Source organism: Amblyraja radiata, chromosome 35, assembly GCF_010909765.2.
Source record: "Amblyraja radiata isolate CabotCenter1 chromosome 35, sAmbRad1.1.pri, whole genome shotgun sequence".
NCBI lineage: Eukaryota > Metazoa > Chordata > Chondrichthyes > Rajiformes > Rajidae > Amblyraja > Amblyraja radiata.
The window spans coordinates 8,126,357-8,147,050 of record NC_045990.1 but is presented as its reverse complement, the minus strand read 5'-3'; the positions used below and the strand labels follow the sequence as shown (position 1 = coordinate 8,147,050).

Below are 20,694 nucleotides of genomic sequence, written 5' to 3'. Positions count from 1 at the left end.
AATATTAGTTGCTCACAAGGTGAGGTCCATGATTTAGACCCAGTAATGATATAGGACCGGCAAAGTATTTCCAAATAGGGTTGTGCATGACTTGGAGTGGAACCTGTGGTTGGTGGTGTTCCCAGTGCCTGAAGCCCTTGTCCTATTTGCTGATCAAGGTAAAAATGCCTGGAAGCAGCTGTTAGAGCAACCAAGGCAAGTAATCGACTGACTTCCAAGGACATTTCCTGCAGTATTTAAGCTTCACCACATTGGTTCTAGTTACATAGATCAGTCCTGGCGATCACACCAGGTTAACAACAAGTAAACAATGTGATTCTGTTGTTAATGATTGTCACTGTTTACACAGATATCGATGAGTGTAAATCCCCGCCCTGTCACCATAATGCAACTTGTACCAACACGCTGGGTTCCTACCAGTGCGACTGCAACGCAGGGTTTAACGCATCAGCTTCATCCACCGGACTCCGTGCAAATAAGACCTGTGAAGGTGAGGACAGGAAGAGTCAACCACATTGGTGCGTTGGTCACGTGGGCTTGACCTGGTGAGGACACCAGATCTCCTTCCCTGGAGACGTGAGAGAAACCGATGGTATATTTGTGACAACTGGTTCATTTTTGTGAGCACCATTACCCATGATTAGTTGTTTCCCATATTGCCGCTGCTGTGATGGGATGTGAATCTGAGTTTGTAGATGGAGACTGTGGTGATTTTATCCTGCACCACCAACATACTCTGACCAGACACAATGTCCTCGGGTAACAGAGAACAACGAGGTTTACCATTGTGAAGGGTCTCAAGTTGGCATTGGGGTTGCCTCCCCTTCATATTATCCCGCAGATTCCTGGAATTAACAAAGGATCTCATGGACGTTGTCCTCAGCCAAGGCCACAGGAAGGTCGTAGTGTTTTCAAAGAAGGCTGGGATCACTTGGGATTTGTTGTCCACTGAGATTCACAGAGACCAGTCCTGGCGATCACACCAGGTTAACAACAAGTGAACAATGTGATTCTGTTGTTGATGATTGTCACTGTTTACACAGATATCGATGAGTGTAAATCTTTGCCCTGTCACCAAAACGCAACTTGTAACAACACGCTGGGTTCCTACCAGTGCGACTGCAAATCAGGGTTTAATCCATCAGCTTCGTCCACCGGACTCCGTGCAAATAAGACCTGTGAAGGTGAGGACAGGAACAGTCAACCACATTGGTGCATTGGTCACGTGGGCTTGACCTGGTGAGGACACTAGATGTCCTTCCCTGGAGACGTGAGAGAAACCGATGGTATATTTGTGACAACTTGTTCATTTTTGTGAGCACCATTACTCATGATTAGTTGTTTCCCATATTCCTGCTGCTGTGATTAGGTATGTTGTAAACCCTACCTGAAGCGTCGTTGAAAATCTGTCCCAGCCCGTGTGCGCGATTTTGGCACCGTTTAGAGGGGGGCGGGTTTAAAATGCGATTTTCCCTAGGCTGTTCAAATCGAGCTTGTTCAGCCTAGTTCATTATTGACGAAAAATCGCTGGAAGATTCGTTCGCTGGAGCTATTTTTACTTTTAAGGGGTTTATTTAATTGTTATAGTAGGTTAAAAATTAACCTCTAAACCCGCGACCGCAGACAACGGGCCGGATCTCATACAGGGGACAACGGAAGGTAGGTTGTTTATTTTTATGTTAAAAAGGGCTTCTTAAGATCCCTTTATACAAACTTTTATGTTGTGAGTAGCTAATTAGGGGCCCATTAAATCCCGTAGTATTTTTCTGGGCATTTGGGGGTACAAATCTACCGCAATGTGAACGTTCTAAACCAGCGCGTTCCACAGGATCCCACTCGAAAGCTGATTAATGGCCATTAATTTACAGCAATTGAACACTAAATTCCTTCCATTTGGCCTATAAATTAATGTAAATGAGATTTAAAAATCATGTTTTATTGTGAATTCTTTGTGAATATTATTTGGACACTTAGGCTATTTAAAAATGTTAATCATTTCTTAAGAAATGGATAGATGTTTAGATCTAGTAATTGAAGTTTGAAATTAGCTACAATTGGGTAACTAACTAATTATATGCTTTAATTTCAGGTCATTCAAGTAAGATTATTTTATATTTGTTTCAGAATGCTTCAATCTATGATAACTGAAAATTTCATTCAATTCTCTTAATTTTTAAAAAAAGTTATGGGCTTTTGACTGTCAACGATCACAGATTTTTTGTTATGTCCATAGAAAATCAATAGGGAACAAGATGCTAATTTCCAAGTATGAAAATGGCCATAACTTTTTAAATACCTGAGATATGAAAGTGAATTAGGTGTCAAATTAAACTTCTTTTTATGCTTTATCTGATGGGATAAATTGCAGACTTGATTTTTTTAATCTCAAAATTTTGTAACATTGCTACTGTGATGAGATGTGAATCTGAGTTTGTAGATGGAGACTGTGGTGATTTTATCCTGCACCACCAATGTGCCGGGCAGAGAGTGGGTGAAGAGTAACAGGGATGTGAGAGTGAGCTCCTGTCACACCAGGTTATCAACGAGTAAACAACGTGATTCTGTTGTCACTGTTTACACAGATATCGATGAGTGTGAATCCTCGCCCTGTCACCATAATGCAACTTGTACCAACACGCTGGGTTCCTACCAGTGCGACTGCAACACAGGGTTTCAGGCATCAGCTTCGTCCACCGGACTCCGTGCAAATAAGACCTGTGAAGGTGAGGACAGGAAGAGTCAACCACATTGGTGCGTTGGTCACGTGGGCTTGACCCGGTGAGGACACCAGATCTCCTTCCCTGGAGACGTGAGAGAAACTGATGGTATATTTGTGACAACTTGTTCATTTTTGTGAGCACCATTACTCATGATTAGTTGTTTCCCATATTCCTGCTGCTGTGATGGGATGTGAATATGAGTTTGTAGATGGAGACTGTGGTGACTTTATCCTGCACCACCAACATACTCTGACCAGACACAATGTCCTCAGGTAACAGGGAACAATGAGGTTTACCATTGTGAAGGGTCTCAAGTTGGCATTGGGGTTGCCTCCCCTTCATATTATCCCGCAGATTCCTGGAATTAACAGGATCTCATGGACGTTGTCCTCAGCCAAGGCCACAGGAAGGTCGTAGTGTTTTCAAAGAAAGCTGGGGTCACTTGGGATTTGTTGTCCACTGAGATTCAAAATTCAAACCTGGTTAGAGCCCAACCTGAGCCTGAGCCCAACCTGGAGTTGGGTCCTGCTGGAGGGGGGTCATGTCAAATGGTTTAACTTGACTTTGGACATGGATGTGAATGTGTGGGGATTGGGAGATGGAGATGTGGACCAGGCTGTGCCCTTGGAAGCAACGGTCATGTGGTAACGTCCAGATAGGCAGAGTTAGAGCTGGGATTTTAGTTTAGTTTACATTAGAGATATCGCATGGAAGCAAGCCATTCTGTCCACCGAGTCTATGCTGACCATCGATCACCTGCTCACACGAGTGAACACTATGTTATCCCACTTTCTCATTCACTCCCTACACACTAGGGGCAACGTTACAGATGGCATTTACACTACAAACCCGCATGTCTTTGGGATGTGGAAGGAAACCAGAGCACCCGGAGACAACACAGAGGGAGAACGGGCAAACTCCACATAGACAGCACCCGAGGTCAGGATTAAACCCGCACCGCTGCAGTACTACCAGGCACATGACTCGACCCCACCCTTGTGCCAAGTGCAGCTGAATCTATGCTTTGTGGCCTCGACCAAGTTGAACAGCCGCAGGATAGGAGAGTCTAAAACAAGGCATATGTTGAGAAGGAACAACTTTTCCGCACAGTGTGAGAGTGGAACGAGCTGCCAGAGGGAGTGGTTGAGGTGGGACAAATACTACATCAGACACTTTGACAGGTACATGGACATGGAAGGATTAGAAGGGGTATGGTTCAGGCATAGCTGTAGGCCTAAACAACTAGCTCAGCATGGATGCCTCCGAGGATCCGAGGATCCTTCAGTGCTTCTACTCAGATTCAGATTCAGATTCAATTTTAATTGTCATTGTCAGTGTACAGTACAGAGACAACGAAATGTTTTTAGCATCTCCCTGGAAGAGCGACATAGCAAATGATTTGAATAAATAATAATAAGTGTCCGGGGGGGGGGGGGGGGGGGTGATTGGCAGTCACCGAGGTACGTTGTTGAGTAGAGTGACAGCCGCCGGGAAGAAGCTGTACCTGACCTGCTGGTTCGGCAACAGAGAGACCTGTAGCGCCTCCCGGATGGTAGGAGGGTAAACAGTCCATGGTTAGGGTGAGAGCAGTCCTTGGCGATGCTGAGCGCCCTCCGCAGACAATGCTTGCTTTGGACAGACTCAATGGAGGGGAGCGAGGAACCGGTGATGCGTTGGGCAATTTTCACCACCCTCTGCAATGCCTTCCGGTCGGAGACAGAGCAGTTGCCATACCATACTGTGATACAGTTGGTAAGGATGCTCTCGATGGTGCAGCGGTAGAGGTTCACCAGGATCTGAGGAGACAGATGGACTTTCTTCAGTCTCCTCAGGAAGAAGAGACGCTGGTGAGCCTTCTTGATCAGAGTTGAGGTATTGTGGGTCCAAGAGAGGTCATCGGAGATGTTGACTCCCAGGAACCTAAAGCTAGAAACACGTTGCACCTCCGTCCCGTTAATGTGGATGGGGGTGTGCGTGCCGCCCCTGGGCTTCCTGAAGTCTACAATGAGCTCCTTGGTCTTCTTGGAGTTAAGGGCCAGGTTGTTGTCAGCGCACCATGCTGCTAAGTGCTGGACCTCCTCCCTGTAGGCCGACTCATCGTTGTTGCTGATGAGGCCAATCACCGTTGTATCATGTGCATACTTGATGATGGTGTTAGTACCATGTACAGGTGTGCAGTCATAGGTGAAGAGGGAGTAGAGGAGGGGGCTCAGCACACAGCCCTGTGGAACGCTGGTGTTCAGGGTGAGGGTTGAAGAGGTGTGCTTGTCTAACCTAACAGACTGGGGTCTGTTGGTTAGAAAGTCCAGTATCCAGTTGCAGAGGGAGGGGTCGATGCCCAGGTTACCGAGTTTGGTGATCAGTTTTGATGGTATAATGGTGTTGAATGCTGAGCTGTAATCGATGAACAGCATTCTTACGTAAGTGTCTCTGTTGTCGAGGTGGGAGAGGGCGGAGTGAAGTGCCGTTGAGATGGCATCCTCCGTACTCCTGTTCCTGCGGTAGGCAAACTGATAGGGATCCAGTGTGGGGGGTAGGCAGCTTTTGAGGTGTGCCAGGACCAGCCTCTCGAAGCACTTGGTGATGATAGGGGTAAGTGCAACTGGGCGGAAGTCGTTGAGGCTTGCCGCAGTGGAGTGTTTTGGCACTGACACGATGGAGGTGGTTTTAAGGCACGTGGGGACAACTGCTTGGGCAAGTGACAGGTTGAAGATGTCAGTCCAGACGTCTGTCAGCTGCGCAGCACAGGCCCTGAGCACGCGCCCGGGGATGCCGTCAGGGCCAGCAGCTTTACGTGCATTAGTCCTACTCAGTGCCACGTATACGTCGTAGGGGGTGAGTGTGAGGGGTTGGTGATCGGCAGGTAGCACAGTCTTGATGGCTGTCTCTAGATTGTCCCTGTCGAAGCGGCCATAGAAGTGATTAAGCTCCTCAAGGATGGAGGCGTCGCTGGATGTGAGGGTGGTGTTGGAGGGTCTGTAGTCCGTGATGGCCTGGATGCCTTGCCACATGCGTCAGGGGTCGGAGTTGTTGTTGAAGTGCTCCTCAATCCTGAGCTTATGGCAGTGCTTAGCCTTCTTGATGCCCCTCTTCAGGTTAGCCCTGGCTGAACTGTAGGCTCGAGCATCGCCTGACCTGAAAGCGGTGTCCCGTGCTTTCAGCAGTAGCCTGACCTCGCTGTTCATCCATGGCTTCTGATTCGGGAATATGGTCACCTGTTTGAGGGAGGTGACACTATTGATGGTGGAGTTTATAAAGTCCAGAACAGAGGATGTGTAGGAATCAATGTCCGTGTGGGAGTCAAGGGTGGCCTGGGCTGCAAACGCCTTCCAGTCAGTGTTTCCAAAACACTGCTGAAGTGTGAAGTCCGCTTCCTCTGACCAGACTTTAACTTCTCCTCACAGTTGGTTTAACCCGTCTGATGAGTGGGGAGTACTTAGGGAGCAGGAACAATGAGACGTGATCAGACTGACCAAGGTGGGGGAGGGGGATGGCTTTGTAAGCTTCAGCCATGTTGGTGTAGACTTTGTCCAGTGTCTTGTCTACTCTAGTGGGGAAGGAGACATGTTGGTGGAATTTGGGGAGTACAGTCTTCAGGTTAGAGTGATTGAAGTCACCCGCAACAGTGAAGGCTGCCTCGGGGTTGTGCGTCTGTTGATTGCTAATGGCAGTATGCAGCTCTTTCATTGCAAGCTTGGCATTAGCATCAGGAGGGATATAGGCTGCAGTCACAACAGTGGAGGTGAACTCTCTGGGCAGATAGAACGGTCTGCATCTAACCAAGAGGAACTCAAGGTTAGCTGAGCAGTGACTCTCGATGATGGTGGAGTCCGTGCACCATGCTTTATTTACATAAATGCACAGACCCCCACCTCTGGTCTTACCGGAGTCTGATGTCCTGTCCGCTCGGAGTAAATTACGCCCCAATAGCTGGATGGCGCTGTCAGGAACGTCAGTGTTGAGCCAAGTTTCCGTGAAGATCAGGATGTTGCAGTCCTTGATCCAGTTGTGGGAGGTGATCCTTAGCCGGAGTTCGTCCATTTTGTTTGCCAGTGAGCGCACGTTGGCGAGGAAAAGGCTAGGAATCGCTACCCTGTGTGGGGCTAGCTCTAACCTGGCCTTTAACCCACCTCTGCGGCTGTGGAAAGCATCTTGCCCGGAAATATTACCATCTGGTTTTGGAATTGCTTTGCCCAGGACAAGAAGGCTCTGTTGAGAGTAGTGCGTTCAGCCGAACACACTATGGGAACTCCACCTGCAGGAACTATACATCAGAGCCAATAAATTCATGGGAGACCCCTTCCACCCCTTGCCATGCTGTGAGAACGGAGAGGTTGAGAAGGAGTTTCTTCCCAGAGGCCATTCGGACTGTAAACTCCTATCTCACCAGGGACTAACTTTACTGAACCTTTTTCCTTCCGCCCACAATATTTAATATGTAAAAGAATATGTGATTCTGTTTGTAGTTTGTTTGGTTGTTTGTCTTTTTGCACAAAGTCCGCGAGCATTGCCACTTTTCATTTCACTGCACATCTCGTATGTGTATGTGACGAATAAACTTGACTTGATGATTTGGTCTGTTTGTGTGCTATATTGCTCGGTGACACGATGACTCCATGGAGGTGGTTAATAATGTGGGGTAAGTCCATGCCGGGCAGAGAGTGGATGAAGAGCAACAGGGATGTGAGAGTGAGCTTCTGTCACACTCCGTGCATCACTCTCTCGTCAGGCATCGTTATAGAATCACCACATTGGTACTTCTGTTCACAGAGACCAGTCCTGGCGATCACACCAGGTTAACAACAAGTAAACAATGTGATTCTGTTGTTAATGATTGTCACTGTTTACACAGATATCGATGAGTGTAAATCCTCGCCCTGTCACCATAACGCAACTTGTACCAACACGCTGGGTTCCTACCAGTGCGACTGCAACGCAGGGTTTAACGCATCAGCTTCGTCCACCGGACTCCGTGCAAATAAGACCTGTGAAGGTGAGGACAGGAAGAGTCAACCACATTGGTGCGTTGGTCACGTGGGCTTGACCTGGTGAGGACACCAGATCTCCTTCCCTGGAGACGTGAGAGAAAACGATGGTATATTTGTGACAACTAGTTTGGGTGGTGGTGTTCCCAGTGCCTGAAGCCCTTTTCCTACTTGGTGATGATGGTCACAGGTTTGGAAGGGGCTGTTGGAGCAACCAAGGCAAGTAAATAAATGGCTGTCTTCCAAGGATATTTCCTGCGGCATTATAGAGTCACTACATCGGTGTTCCTGGTCATAGAGACCAATCCTAGTGATCTCACCAGGTTAATGATTGTCACTGTTTACACAGATATCGATGAGTGTGAATCCCCGCCCTGTCACCATAACACAACTTGTAACAACATGCTGGGTTCCTACCAGTGCGACTGCAGCGCAGGGTTTCAGACATCAGCTTCGTCCATCGGACTCCGTGCAAATAAGACCTGTGAAGGTGAGGACTCTAAGAGTCAACCACATTGGCGCGTTGGTCACGTGTCCTTGACCTTGAGATGACACCAGATTTTTCTCCCTGGAGACATGAGAAAAATCCAACAGGTTTTCATGACAACTTGTTCATCTTTGTGAGCACCACCTACCAATTATTAGATGTTTTCCAAATGTCCGCCACTGTGGTGGGATTTAAATTCCAGTTTTGGAGATGATTATTGTGTTGATTTTACCCTTGTGCCACCAACATACTATGGCCAGACACCAGAGTCCTTGTGTAACGGAGAACAACGTTTACAATTGTGAAGGGTTTTCATTGTTGTCACTGTTTACACAGATATCGATGAGTGTGTATCCTCGCCCTGTCACCATAACGCAACTTGTACCAACACACTGGGTTCCTACCAGTGCGACTGCAACACAGGGTTTCAGGCATCAGCTTCGTCCATCGGACTCCGTGCAAATAAGATCTGTGAAGGTGAGGATTTTGGGAGAGATTGATACTCTGATCATGTCGGCTGGAAATGATTTCCTTCCAGGGAGGGGAGTAGAGAAACCAATGGGTTTTCATGATATTTAGTTCATTTTACGAGCGCTATCACTGATGATTATTTTTCTAAATTCCCATTGGAGAAGAGGGATTGAATTCCAGTTTTGTAGATGACTATTGTGATTTTAACCCTGCATCACTGTGTGAAAGTTACATCTTCTAGATGCGCTGGGATGCATCCTCAGTGATGTCACCTGGGGTCATCGGCTGTTTCGGGTCTCACAACATCAGACACCTTCGCCCAGGCGACCCAGCCGAGGTTGATCAAACCCCGACTTGCGTCTCAGCAGCAACCGCCCACGGATCAGCCCTCTTAATCCAAACTTTCTCCGCGGCTTCGCTTGCGGATTGAATGGCCCTCTTCTTTGCCAGCCCCGTAACGCCCAACTAGTTGAGGACTTTGCAGAGTGAGTGTCCTGCAAAGCCTCTACAGCCCACCTCTATGGGCTCATACCAACACACTCAGACACCAGAGTACTCGTGCAACAGAGAACATCGCAGTGGCAGAATGGTGCAGCGATGGACTCTGGGTGCTGTCTGTATGGAGTTTGCACGTTCTCCCCGTGACCGCGCGGGTTTTCTCCAGGTGCACCGTTTTCTCCCACGCTCAAAGATACGCAGGATTGAAGATCTGTGAGGGTAAGGTCTTCACATCACCATGAAGTGGAGAATAAATCTCAAATTGGGAATGGGATTGTGAATGCTCCAGGATTGTTTTGCCGATCCCTGGAATGAAGGAATAATTTCCTGGCGGCTGCACTGTGCAAATCCCAAAAGAAATAACATAGGGTGGCGGTGGGTTGTGTCAGCTGGGTTCAATCTATCCAAAATAGGCCTTTTTCTTACTTTTCATTCTAAATATATTAGAGATTGGGAGATGAGTTTATGGACCAGCCAGGTTCCTTGGATGGAGACCGTGTCATGCTGAGGAACATGTCCCATCGGGTCAGCAGTGCCAGCTGCCGTGGTTACCCCTGTCCAAAGCTCCAGCCTAGGCTCAGCTCACTACTAAACACTGGGAAACAGATCGATGGAGCGGGGAGAGTCCTTGGAAGCAGGGGACGGTACAATGCCACCTCTGGGAACTGGTCCAAGCAGCTGTAGCTGGTGGGCTCACTATAGTCCCAGTTCCCTGGTCCCACATGGTGCAAGGCCGTACCTGCACTTCTTGTTCCGTGCAGGGGGGGAGCAATTTGCGGAGGTCCAGATGTGGCCAGACCCGGTCAGGGCTCGGAGCCACGTTAAAGATTAATGGAGTAGTGGACACCCTGTGTCTGCAACCACCCCATGTCACCCACACCAGCCACACCGTGACATGGTTCTTTACACAACTGCCCTGATAAAGAAGGCTGGGTTACTGCTCAACCTTTCCACTCTCACCGACAGACAGCTTCCAGTCCAATGGAATCGAGGGCAATCATCGCAGCTTCTGGCTTGTCCAAGGCCATTTGGTTCCTCAATTCCCTTTGATCCAGGAAGATCTGTTCCTTAACTCCATCCACCTGTCTTTCTCCCTCAACCTTTCACTTAATCCTTTGTCCCAACGAGGGTCTGCTCTGTGTTTAAGGCACACACTGGTGTGTTGCTGCATCCAGAAAATAAATAGACAATAGGTGCAGGAGTAGGCCATTCGGCCCCTCGACCCAGCACCGCCATTCACTGGCTGAGCATCCACAATCAGTACCCTGTTCCTGCCTTCTCACCATATCCTCTGACTCAGCTTTCTTAAAGAGCTCTATCTAACTCTCTCTTGAAAGCATCCAGAGAATTGGCCTGAGGGAGAGAATTCCACAGATTCACAACCCTCTGTGTGAAAATGCTTTTCCTCATCTCTGTTCTAAATGGCTTACCTCTTATTCTTAAACTGTGGCCCCTGGTTCTGGACGCCCCCAGCATCAGGAACATGTTTCCTGCCTCTAGCGTGTCCAAACTCTGAATAATCTTATATGTTTCAATAAGATACCCTATCATCCTTCTAAAATTCCAGAGTGTACAAGCCCAGCCGCTCCATTCTATCAACATAGTTACAGTGCAACAGGGAACAAACTATGTTACTATTATGAAGGGTTTTCACTGTTCCCACAGATATTGACGAATGCAAATCCGCACCCTGTGGCAAAAACACATTTTGTGACAACACGCCAGGTTCCTACCAATGCAACTGCGTCGCAGGGTTTCATGCATCAGCTGCGACCACTGGCATCGGTGCAGAGGACTGTGAAGGTTGGGACGTTTTGTTTTGTTTTGAGATACAGCGCGGAAACAGGCCTTTCGGACCACCCAGTCACCACTATTCAGTCACGGCTGATCTATCTTTCCCTCTCAACCCCATTCTCTTGCCTTCTACCCCAAAACCTGACACTTGTGCTAATGAAGAACCTATCAATCTCCCCTTTAAAAAACTCAAAGACTTGGCCACTAGTGGAAACAGCCTCTCCATATTCTTTCCATCCAGGCCTTTCATTCTTCAGTGAGTTTCATTGAGATGCCCCCATCATCCACCTAAACTCAAACAAGTACAGACCTACAAACGGTGGGTTCTGCCAGAGCAGCGAGTGTGTTGGTGGTGAGGAACTGGTTGTTTCTCTGCTCAAGGAACTGAATATTAGTTGCTCACAAGGTGAGGTCCATGATTTAGACCCAGTAATGATGTAGGACCGGCAAAGTATTTCCAAATAGGGTTGTGCATGACTTGGAGTGGAACCTGTGGTTGGTGGTGTTCCCAGTGCCTGAAGCCCTTGTCCTATTTGCTGATCAAGGTAAAAATGCCTGGAAGCAGCTGTTAGAGCAACCAAGGCAAGTAATCGACTGACTTCCAAGGACATTTCCTGCAGTATTTAAGCTTCACCACGTTGGTTCTAGTTACATAGATCAGTCCTGGCGATCACACCAGGTTAACAACAAGTAAACAATGTGATTCTGTTGTTAATGATTGTCACTGTTTACACAGATATCGATGAGTGTAAATCCCCGCCCTGTCACCATAACGCAACTTGTACCAACACGCTGGGTTCCTACCAGTGCGACTGCAACGCAGGGTTTAACGCATCAGCTTCATCCACCGGACTCCGTGCAAATAAGATCTGTGAAGGTGAGGACAGGAAGAGTCAACCACATTGGTGCGTTGGTCACGTGGGCTTGACCTGGTGAGGACACCAATTCTCCTTCCCTGGAGACGTGAGAGAAACCGATGGTATATTTGTGACAATTGGTTCATTTTTGTGAGCACCATTACCCATGATTAGTTGTTTCCCATATTGCCGCTGCTGTGATGGGATGTGAATCTGAGTTTGTAGATGGAGACTGTGGTGATTTTATCCTGCACCACCAACATACTCTGACCAGACACAATGTCCTCGGGTAACAGAGAACAACGAGGTTTACCATTGTGAAGGGTCTCAAGTTGGCATTGGGGTTGCCTCCCCTTCATATTATCCTGCAGATTCCTGGAATTAAGAAAGGATCTCATGGACGTTGTCCTCAGCCAAGGCCACAGGAAGGTCGTAGTGTTTTCAAAGAAGGCTGGGATCACTTGGGATTTGTTGTCCACTGAGATTCACTGAGACCAGTCCTGGCGATCACACCAGGTTAACAACAAGTAAACAATGTGATTCTGTTGTTGATGATTGTCACTGTTTACACAGATATCGATGAGTGTAAATCTTTGCCCTGTCACCAAAACGCAACTTGTAACAACACGCTGGGTTCCTACCAGTGCGACTGCAAATCAGGGTTTAAAGCATCAGCTTCGTCCACCGGACTCCGTGAAAATAAGACCTGTGAAGGTGAGGACAGGAACAGTCAACCACATTGGTGCATTGGTCACATGGTCTTGACCTGGTGAGGACACCAGATCTCCTTCCCTGGAGACGTGAGAGAAACCGATGGTATATTTGTGACAACTTGTTCATTTTTGTGAGCACCATTACTCATGATTAGTTGTTTCCCATATTCCCGCTGCTGTGATTAGGTATGTTGTAAACCCTACCTGAAGCATCGTTGAAAATCTGTCCCAGCCCGTGTGCGCGATTTGGCGCCGTTTTGAGGGGGGCGGGTTTAAAATGCGATTTTCCCTAGGCTGTTCAAATCGAGCTTGTTCAGCCTAGTTCATTATTGACAAAAAATCGCTGGAAGATTCTTTCGCTGGAGTTATTTTTACTTTTAAGGGGTTTATTTAATTGTTATACAGGGTAGTAGGTTAAAAATTAACCTCTAAACCCGCGACCGCAGATAACGGGCCGGATCTCATACAGGGGACAACGGAAGGTAGGTTGTTTATTTTTATGTTAAAAAGGGCTTCTTAAGATCCCTTTATACAAACATTTATGTTGCGAGTAGCTAATTTGGGGCCCATTAAATCCCGCAGTATTTTTCTGGGCATTTGGGGGTACAAATCTACCGCAATGTGAACGTTCTAAACCAGCGCGTTCCACAGGATCCCACTCGAAAGCTGATTAATGGCCATTAATTTACAGCAATTGAACACTAAATTGAAGAAGTTCTCCTCGTCTCTCCGGAGACAGTTTCACAACCTCCTCTCTAACTGCACACCCTCTGTGATCCCCCCTACCCTCCAACTGTACGACCATACCCTTACCCAGACTCGATACCACAGCCACATTTGCTTCCTCGGGGCCTGCCTGCGCCATCATCTCATACCCCATGGCTTCCAGCTCCAGTTCCCTACCTCCCAGTTCGGACCCCAACCGGACCATCGGTACCGACTGGCTATCCACCGGCATACCCAGCAATTCTCCAACCGGGCACTGAGATCCACCCTGGTCGCGATGCGCCGGCACCAACAGGACCTCACATCGACACTCCCTGGACTTCAGGCCTCACTAACCCAGACCTGCAACGGACCCCAGCTGTATTTCATCCGCCGGAAGATCCACCTCTTTAATAAAAAATTCCTGGCCTACCTTAATTCCACTAAGGACCTTAAATTATCCCGACTCCAGGCCGCCCCCGACGCCTACACTCCGCGACTCGACCGCCCGCAGACTCCGGGCCCCAACTCTGGCCCGCATCGCCTGCCCGAGTCCCGCGACACCCGCCATCTTGGCCACTAGGAGCGACTTCCATACTCACCCGGACGCCGCCTTCACCGACCTCCACATCGATGCCGCCGCCGACCCTCACCTGCCGACCGATGACGCCCAGCCTCGCAGCTTCTACGGTCACTCGGACTTTCTCCCCCTCGCCGATTCCTCCGACATCGCCGCCGGACCCGACAACGCCGCCGAACCGGGGCTCCCCCAACATGGCCGCCGCAACGCACCCGATTCATCTCGCCGCCGACCCGCCGACCTTCCGCCCACTGGGACCACCGACGCATCGCCCGCGGACCCCGACTCAACCACCACTGGACTCCGACCATCGGGTCCGGTGACCCGCGCCACTCCACCCCCCTCCAGCAACCCACAGCCGTCGCCTTACCTGGAGCTTGGACTCTGCACTGGGCCTGCAGCCTCCACGCTGCTTACTCCCACTCTCCTGGACTTAACTCCACTGGGTCCTAGCGCCCGTCTGCCCATCCTTGCTAACCTCAGTGGCTGCTCCACTGACCCTCCCCCATTCCCCCCCCCAACCATGTCACCCCCGCTCTTCCCCACCCACATTACAGCCCTCTCTTCCCCCCCCCCCACACATCACCCCGTCCCCAGTCTACCCACCTGCCTTCCTCTGGCCCCAACTCCCACCCCTGCCGGGTGTTCACCATCCCCCCCAACCTCCCCCTCTCCCCCACCCAACGGTCTGTCCTCAGCAGAGGTCTTACCTTTGTCCCCCTCCGTCCCCATCTCAAAGAGTTCCGCGCCCACCATGACTTGGAGCGCTTCTACCGTCGTCTCCGCCTCACAGCGCACTTCCATGGGAAGGAGTCCTCACCCCCCAATGATGACCCCTTTTCCCGTCTCCAACGCACCCCCTCCTCGTGGAACCCATCCTCATAAAGTCCCGGCTCTGGAACTCTTTATTCAGAACTGCCGCCGCGACGTCAACCGCCTCAACATCTCCACTCCCCTGTCTCACTCTAATCTTTCCCCCTCTGAACGCACTGAGTCTGAAGAAGGGTTTCGGCCCGAAACGTCGCCTATTTCCTTCGCTCCATAGATGCTGCTGCACCTGCTGAGTTTCCCCAGCAATTTTGTGTACCTTCGATATTCCAGCATCTGCAGTTCCCTTTTGAACACTAAATTCCTTCCATTTGGCCTATAAATTAATGTCAATGAGATTTAAAAATCATGTTTTATTGTGAATTCTTTGTGAATATTATTTGGACACTTAGGCTATTTAAAAATGTTAATCATTTCTTAAGAAATGGATAGATGTTTAGATCTAGTAATTGAAGTTTGAAATTAGCTACAATTGGGTAACTAACTAATTATATGCTTTAATTTTAGGTCATCCAAGTAAGATTATTTTATATTTGTTTCAGAATGCTTCAATCTATGATAACTGAAAATTTCATTCAGTTCTCTTAATTTTTAAAAAAGTTATGGGCTTTTGACTGTCCACGATCACAGCTTTTTTGTTGTGTCCATAGAAAATCAATAGGGAACAAGATGCTAATTTCCAAGTATGAAAATGGCCATAACTTTTTAAATACTTGAGATATGAAAGTGAATTAGGTGTCAAATTAAACTTCTTTTTATGTTTTATCTGATGGGATAAATTGCAGACTTGATTTTTTAAATCTCAAAATTTTGTAACATTTTATTGTGATGAGATGTGAATCTGAGTTTGTAGATGGAGACTGTGGTGATTTTATCCTGCACCACCAATGTGCCGGGCAGAGAGTGGGTGAAGAGTAACAGGGATGTGAGAGTGAGCTCCTGTCACACCAGGTTATCAACGAGTAATCAACGTGATTCTGTTGTCACTGTTTACACAGATATCGATGAGTGTGAATCCTCGCCCTGTCACCATAATGCAACTTGTACCAACACGCTGGGTTCCTACCAGTGCGACTGCAAATCAGGGTTTAATGCATCAGCTTCGTCCACCGGACTCCGTGCAAATAAGACCTGTGAAGGTGAGGACAGGAAGAGTCAACCACATTGGTGCGTTGGTCACGTGGGCTTGACCCGGTGAGGACACCAGATCTCCTTCCCTGGAGACGTGAGAGAAACTGATGGTATATTTGTGACATCTTGTTCATTTTTGTGAGCACCATTACTCATGGTTAGTTGTTTCCCATATTCCTGCTGCTGTGATGGGATGTGAATATGAGTTTGTAGATGGAGACTGTGGTGACTTTATCCTGCACCACCAACATACTCTGACCAGACACAATGTCCTCAGGTAACAGGGAACAACGAGGTTTACCATTGTGAAGGGTCTCAAGTTGGCATTGGGGTTGCCTCCCCTTCATATTATCCCGCAGATTCCTGGAATTAACAAAGGATCTCATGGACGTTGTCCTCAGCCAAGGCCACAGGAAGGTCGTAGTGTTTTCAAAGAAAGCTGGGGTCACTTGGGATTTGTTGTCCACTGAGATTCAAAATTCAAACCTGGTTAGAGCCGAACCTGAGCCTGAGCCCAACCTGGAGTTGGGTCCTGCTGGAGGGGGGTCCTGCTGGAGGGGGGTCATGCTGGAGGGGGGTCCTGCTGGAAGGGGGTTCCTGCTGGAAGGGGGTTCCTGCTGGAGGGGGGTCCTGCTGGAGGGGGGTCCTGCTGGAGGGGGGTCCTGCTGGAAGGGGGTTCCTGCTGGAGGGGGGTCCAGCTGGAGGGGGGTCCTGCTGGAGGGGGGTCATGTCAAATGGTTTAACGACTTTGGACATGGATGTGAATGTGTGGGGATTGGGAGATGGAGATGTGGACCAGGTTGTGCCCTTGGAAGCAACGGTCATGTGGTAACGTCCAGATAGGCCGAGTTAGAGCTGGATGTCACACAAGGTCTGGGACTTTAGTTTGGTTTAGTTTAGAGATACAGCATGAGTTCTATATTCTCCCACTTTCTTCTCCATTCCCTACACACTAGAGGCAATTTACAGAGGTTAATTAACCGACAAATTGCACCTGCTTGGCATGTTGGGGAAAACCGGAGAATCAGGAGCATTTCCAATGACTCCTGTGTCTATGAGGCATGCAGTCATAGAGTCATACAGCACGTAAACAGGCCCTTCTGCCCAACTCATCCATGCTGACCAGTCTGCCTCAATTACCTCCTCTGTCACTTCGTTCCATATATCTGGCCCCCTCTGAGTGAAACAGTTGCCCCTCAGCCTCCGATTAAATTTGCACCTCTCTTGAACCTGTGTCCTCTGGTTTTTGATTCCACTGCTCTGGAAAAAAACTGTGCATTCACCCTATCTATTCCCCTCATGATTTCATACACCTCTATAAGATCAGCCCTCAGTGTAGGGTAAGACCATGCTGGGCGGAGAGTGGATGAAGAGTAACAGGGATGTGAGAGTGAGCTCCTGTCACACTCCGTGCATCACTCCCTCGTCCCTCGCAGTCTTTCGCTCCTCACCATCCGTGCTGTCGATGTTTGTATCTCTGTCCCTCTCTGCAACAGACATGGACGAATGCGAGCATGGGCACCAGTGCAGCGCCAACATGACCTGTCGCAACACCTTTGGGAGTTACCTCTGTGTCTGTGGAGCAGGATATCACCCAGAGCCGGGACAGACGCACCAGGCCTGTCAAGGTAAGCGCAGACTTAGGATGAGAGCTGATGTTCAGGGAATCAAAACTGGAGATGACGGAAACACTCACCAAGTCAGGCAGAAGCTGTGGAAGGGACGTCGGGGACTTATTAGTGATGGTTAACATGGCTCTTTGGGTGGGAAATTGTGGATTACAAATTTGATTGGGTGCTTTGAAAAGGTGACAAAGAAGGCACTTGCCATGTTTGCCTTCATTGGTCGGGGCATTCAGTACAACAGCTGAGATGTTGTGTTACAATTGTGTAAATGTTGGTGAGACCACACTTGGAATATTGAGAACACTTCAGGTTGCCCAGTCTGATGCTGCACATGGTGGGGGCACCATAGTGGAGCTCTGGGTGAGGGGCTGAGGTGAGGTCTACTCTGCCCGATGGGTGAACATCAGTAGGGTGACAGGTGGAGTCTACAGGTGGCACTGACATGTCTTTCATGTGATTCTTACACCAGTCGATCCACTCAATTGTTCCACCTCGGGAAAGCAGAATTCCACGGTTCAGCGGTGCAGTTCCGAGCAGGTATGTGAACGGCCTCTGACTTCCACAGAGACACAGCGATTAGATCCACACTGCTGGAGCGACTCAGCGGGTCAGGCAGCACCTGTGGAGGGAATAGACAGATCACATTGAGTGTCGGGACCATCCTTCAAGATTGTAATGTCCACTACAGTCAGACTAAAGAAGTGTCACGACCTCGAAACATCGCCTATCCATGTTCTCCAGAGATGCTGCCTGACCCGCTGAGTTCCTCCAACACTTTGTGTTTTACACCATGTACCCTACCCTGTAAAGTACATGTCACTCTATAGGACTTTTGTTCAGCTACATTTGGACCATTGCATACAGTTCTGGTCGCCACATTACAGGAAGGATGTGGAGGATCTGGAGAGGGTGCAGAATGGTGTCTGGATTAGGTGGTGTTAGACACAGGAGAGATTGGACAGACTTGGATTGTTTTCACTGGAATGCCAGAGGTTGAGGGGGGACCTGATGGAAGTATATAAATTGATGAGAGACATGGATGGGAAAGTCAGCTTTAGGGTGAGAGGGGGAAAGTTTCAAGGAGTTGATCGGGGGGCAAGTCTTTTACACACAGGGTAGTGGGTGCCTGGAACACACTGATGGGGGTGGAGCAGATATGACCATGGTGTTTAAGATACGGATATGCAGGGAATGGAGGGATATGGGTTATGTACGGGCAGATAAGAGTTGGTCTTATCATCGTGTTCGGCACAGACATTATGGGCCGAAGGGCCTGTTACTCTGCTGTACTCTTCAGTGTTCTGTGTTTATAAAGGCAACCCCACTTTATAAGCAACTCCTTCCTGTCATTGCCACCATTTAAGCCATGAGGTCCATTCAGAGTTGCCATGGTACATGACACTCACACCATCCCTGTACACAAGCAGTTTTACAGCCTTTATAGTCAGACATTAACATGTCGATTTGGAAGACTCTTTTGTCCGATTGCTTGTAATGTTTGACTAATTCCCCAGCATGGCCAGTCCAATATATCTAACTGTTGTCTTGTTCCATTGTCCAGTCAACCTCTGCAAAAGACATGCTGATCAACCTTGATTGCTTCCAAAATAAAATGTGTCAGAATTTCAACATGGATAGTGATGTCAAGGTAAGGTATTACCAACCGTACGATTTTATCTTCGGGTAAATGTGGTGAGCGTCTGAGATAGAGAGAGTCACGAGGATATTTACAAAGATTCTGTGGCGGCACAGTGGCGCAGCGGGTAGAGCTGCTGCCCCACAGCGCCAGACACCGGGATTCGATTCTGACTTTGGCTGCTGTCTGTGTGGAGTTTGCACGTTCTCTCTGTGACTGTGTGGGTTTGCTTTGGGACCTCTGATTTCCTCCCACGTCTGAAAGTCGTGCGGGTTTGTAGGTTAATTGGCTTCTATAAGTTGCCCGCTAGTGTATCGAGAGTGGATGAGAAACAGGGATGACATGGAACTAGTGGGAAACGGGTGATCGACGGTCAGCGCGGACTCGGTGGGCCGAAGGGCCTGTTTCCGTGCTATTTCAGGATTCCAGCATTCAATATGATGGAGACATCGAGAAAGGAAACAAGCACTTTGGCCCAACTCGCCCATGTTGACCAAGACGCCCCATCTAAGCTCGTCCCATTTCCCCATGTTTTGCCCATATTCTCTCAACATTTCTGAACCATGTAATCGCAATGATTTGCTTTTCATTATATTGAGTGTTCTCTTCACCCATAGGTCATGGAAACCTTTACAAACACGGTTCTCAATCGCTCACTGCTGGAAACCATGAACACAACTGAAAGGCTGAAGGTAGTAACAGCCATATTGGATTTTGTGGACAATATGGCCATGGCGATAGCTCTTACTCTGCCCAGTTCACAAGAGACGAACATCACAACAGATGCATTTGGTAAAGTACTCTCCGTGGGAAACATTCACCATAGGAACAAAGGTTCTCGTTGCTAGTTACCGAGTGTGTGGAACTGGATTTAAATGAAGGGGAGGCAATGTTGAGTAGACTTTAAAATAATCAGCTTTGAGCCTGAAGTGCCTGTTCATCACTTGGTGTAGAATAGATGAAGATGGATTGATTAAGATGTTGGCTCTTGATATCAATGTCACCGCAATATTTCCTGAGGCAGAAAATCACCAGAACTGCAGATTGAAGGGAATTTGGGGGGAAAAGTCCCATAAAATGCTGGAAACACTCGGCAGCTCAGGCAGCATCTGAGGCAAGAGAAACGTCCGATGTTTCAGGTTAAAGACGTGAACTCTTTCTCTTTCCACAAGTTCTGCCTGAGATGCTGAATCCACCGCCTGCTGTGTTTTGATGTCAGAGTTGCTGAGACTGCCTGGGAAGGGCTTGGTTTAACACGACAAACCTGGAATAGTGAGGTGTCCTGTCTCCAGTGTTGTACCTGTTGCCACAGCTCCGTAGGAGGGTCGCTCAGGGGTCGGACTGGTTAGAGATAAGGGAAACAAGATATATTTACAATGAAGTAGAGAGATAAACATAGAAACATGGAAAATAGGTGCAGGAGTTGGCCATTCGGCCCTTCGAGCCTGCACCGCCATTCAATATGATCATGGCTGATCATCCAACTCAGTATCCTGTACCTCCCATCTCTCCATACCCCCTGATCCCTTTAGCCACAAGGGCCACATTTAACTCCCTCTTAAATACATCCATTGAACTGGCCTCAACTACCTTCAGTGGCAGAGAATTCCACAGATCCACCACTCTTTGTGTAAAAAATGATTTTCTCATCTCGGTTCTAAAAG

At 48.5% G+C, this 20,694-nt stretch overlaps 1 protein-coding gene across 1 annotated transcript; it reads left to right on the top strand.

Moving 5' to 3' along the window:
- The first annotated feature begins 164 nt into the window (after nucleotides 1-164).
- On the top strand, nucleotides 165-19,878 carry LOC116991857 (adhesion G protein-coupled receptor E2-like). The gene is made up of 12 exons (XM_033050832.1): nucleotides 165-180; nucleotides 350-490; nucleotides 1,044-1,184; nucleotides 2,583-2,723; nucleotides 7,573-7,713; nucleotides 8,055-8,195; nucleotides 8,529-8,669; nucleotides 15,637-15,777; nucleotides 17,266-17,397; nucleotides 17,864-17,931; nucleotides 18,956-19,042; nucleotides 19,648-19,878. Exons 1-12 carry the CDS (start codon nucleotides 165-167, stop codon nucleotides 19,876-19,878), a joined length of 1,521 nt encoding a protein of 506 aa, XP_032906723.1.
- The last annotated feature ends 816 nt before the right edge of the window (nucleotides 19,879-20,694 follow it).

What these genes read in the sequence shown, in the direction of transcription:
- LOC116991857 (XM_033050832.1), top strand. An exon ending in TGCAAATAAGATCTGTGAAG is followed by an intron (nt 8,670 to 15,636) that starts GTGAGGATTTTG and finishes CTGTTTACACAG; the next exon opens with ATATCGATGAGTGTGAATCC. An exon ending in TGCAAATAAGACCTGTGAAG is followed by an intron (nt 15,778 to 17,265) that starts GTGAGGACAGGA and finishes TCTCTGCAACAG; the next exon opens with ACATGGACGAATGCGAGCAT.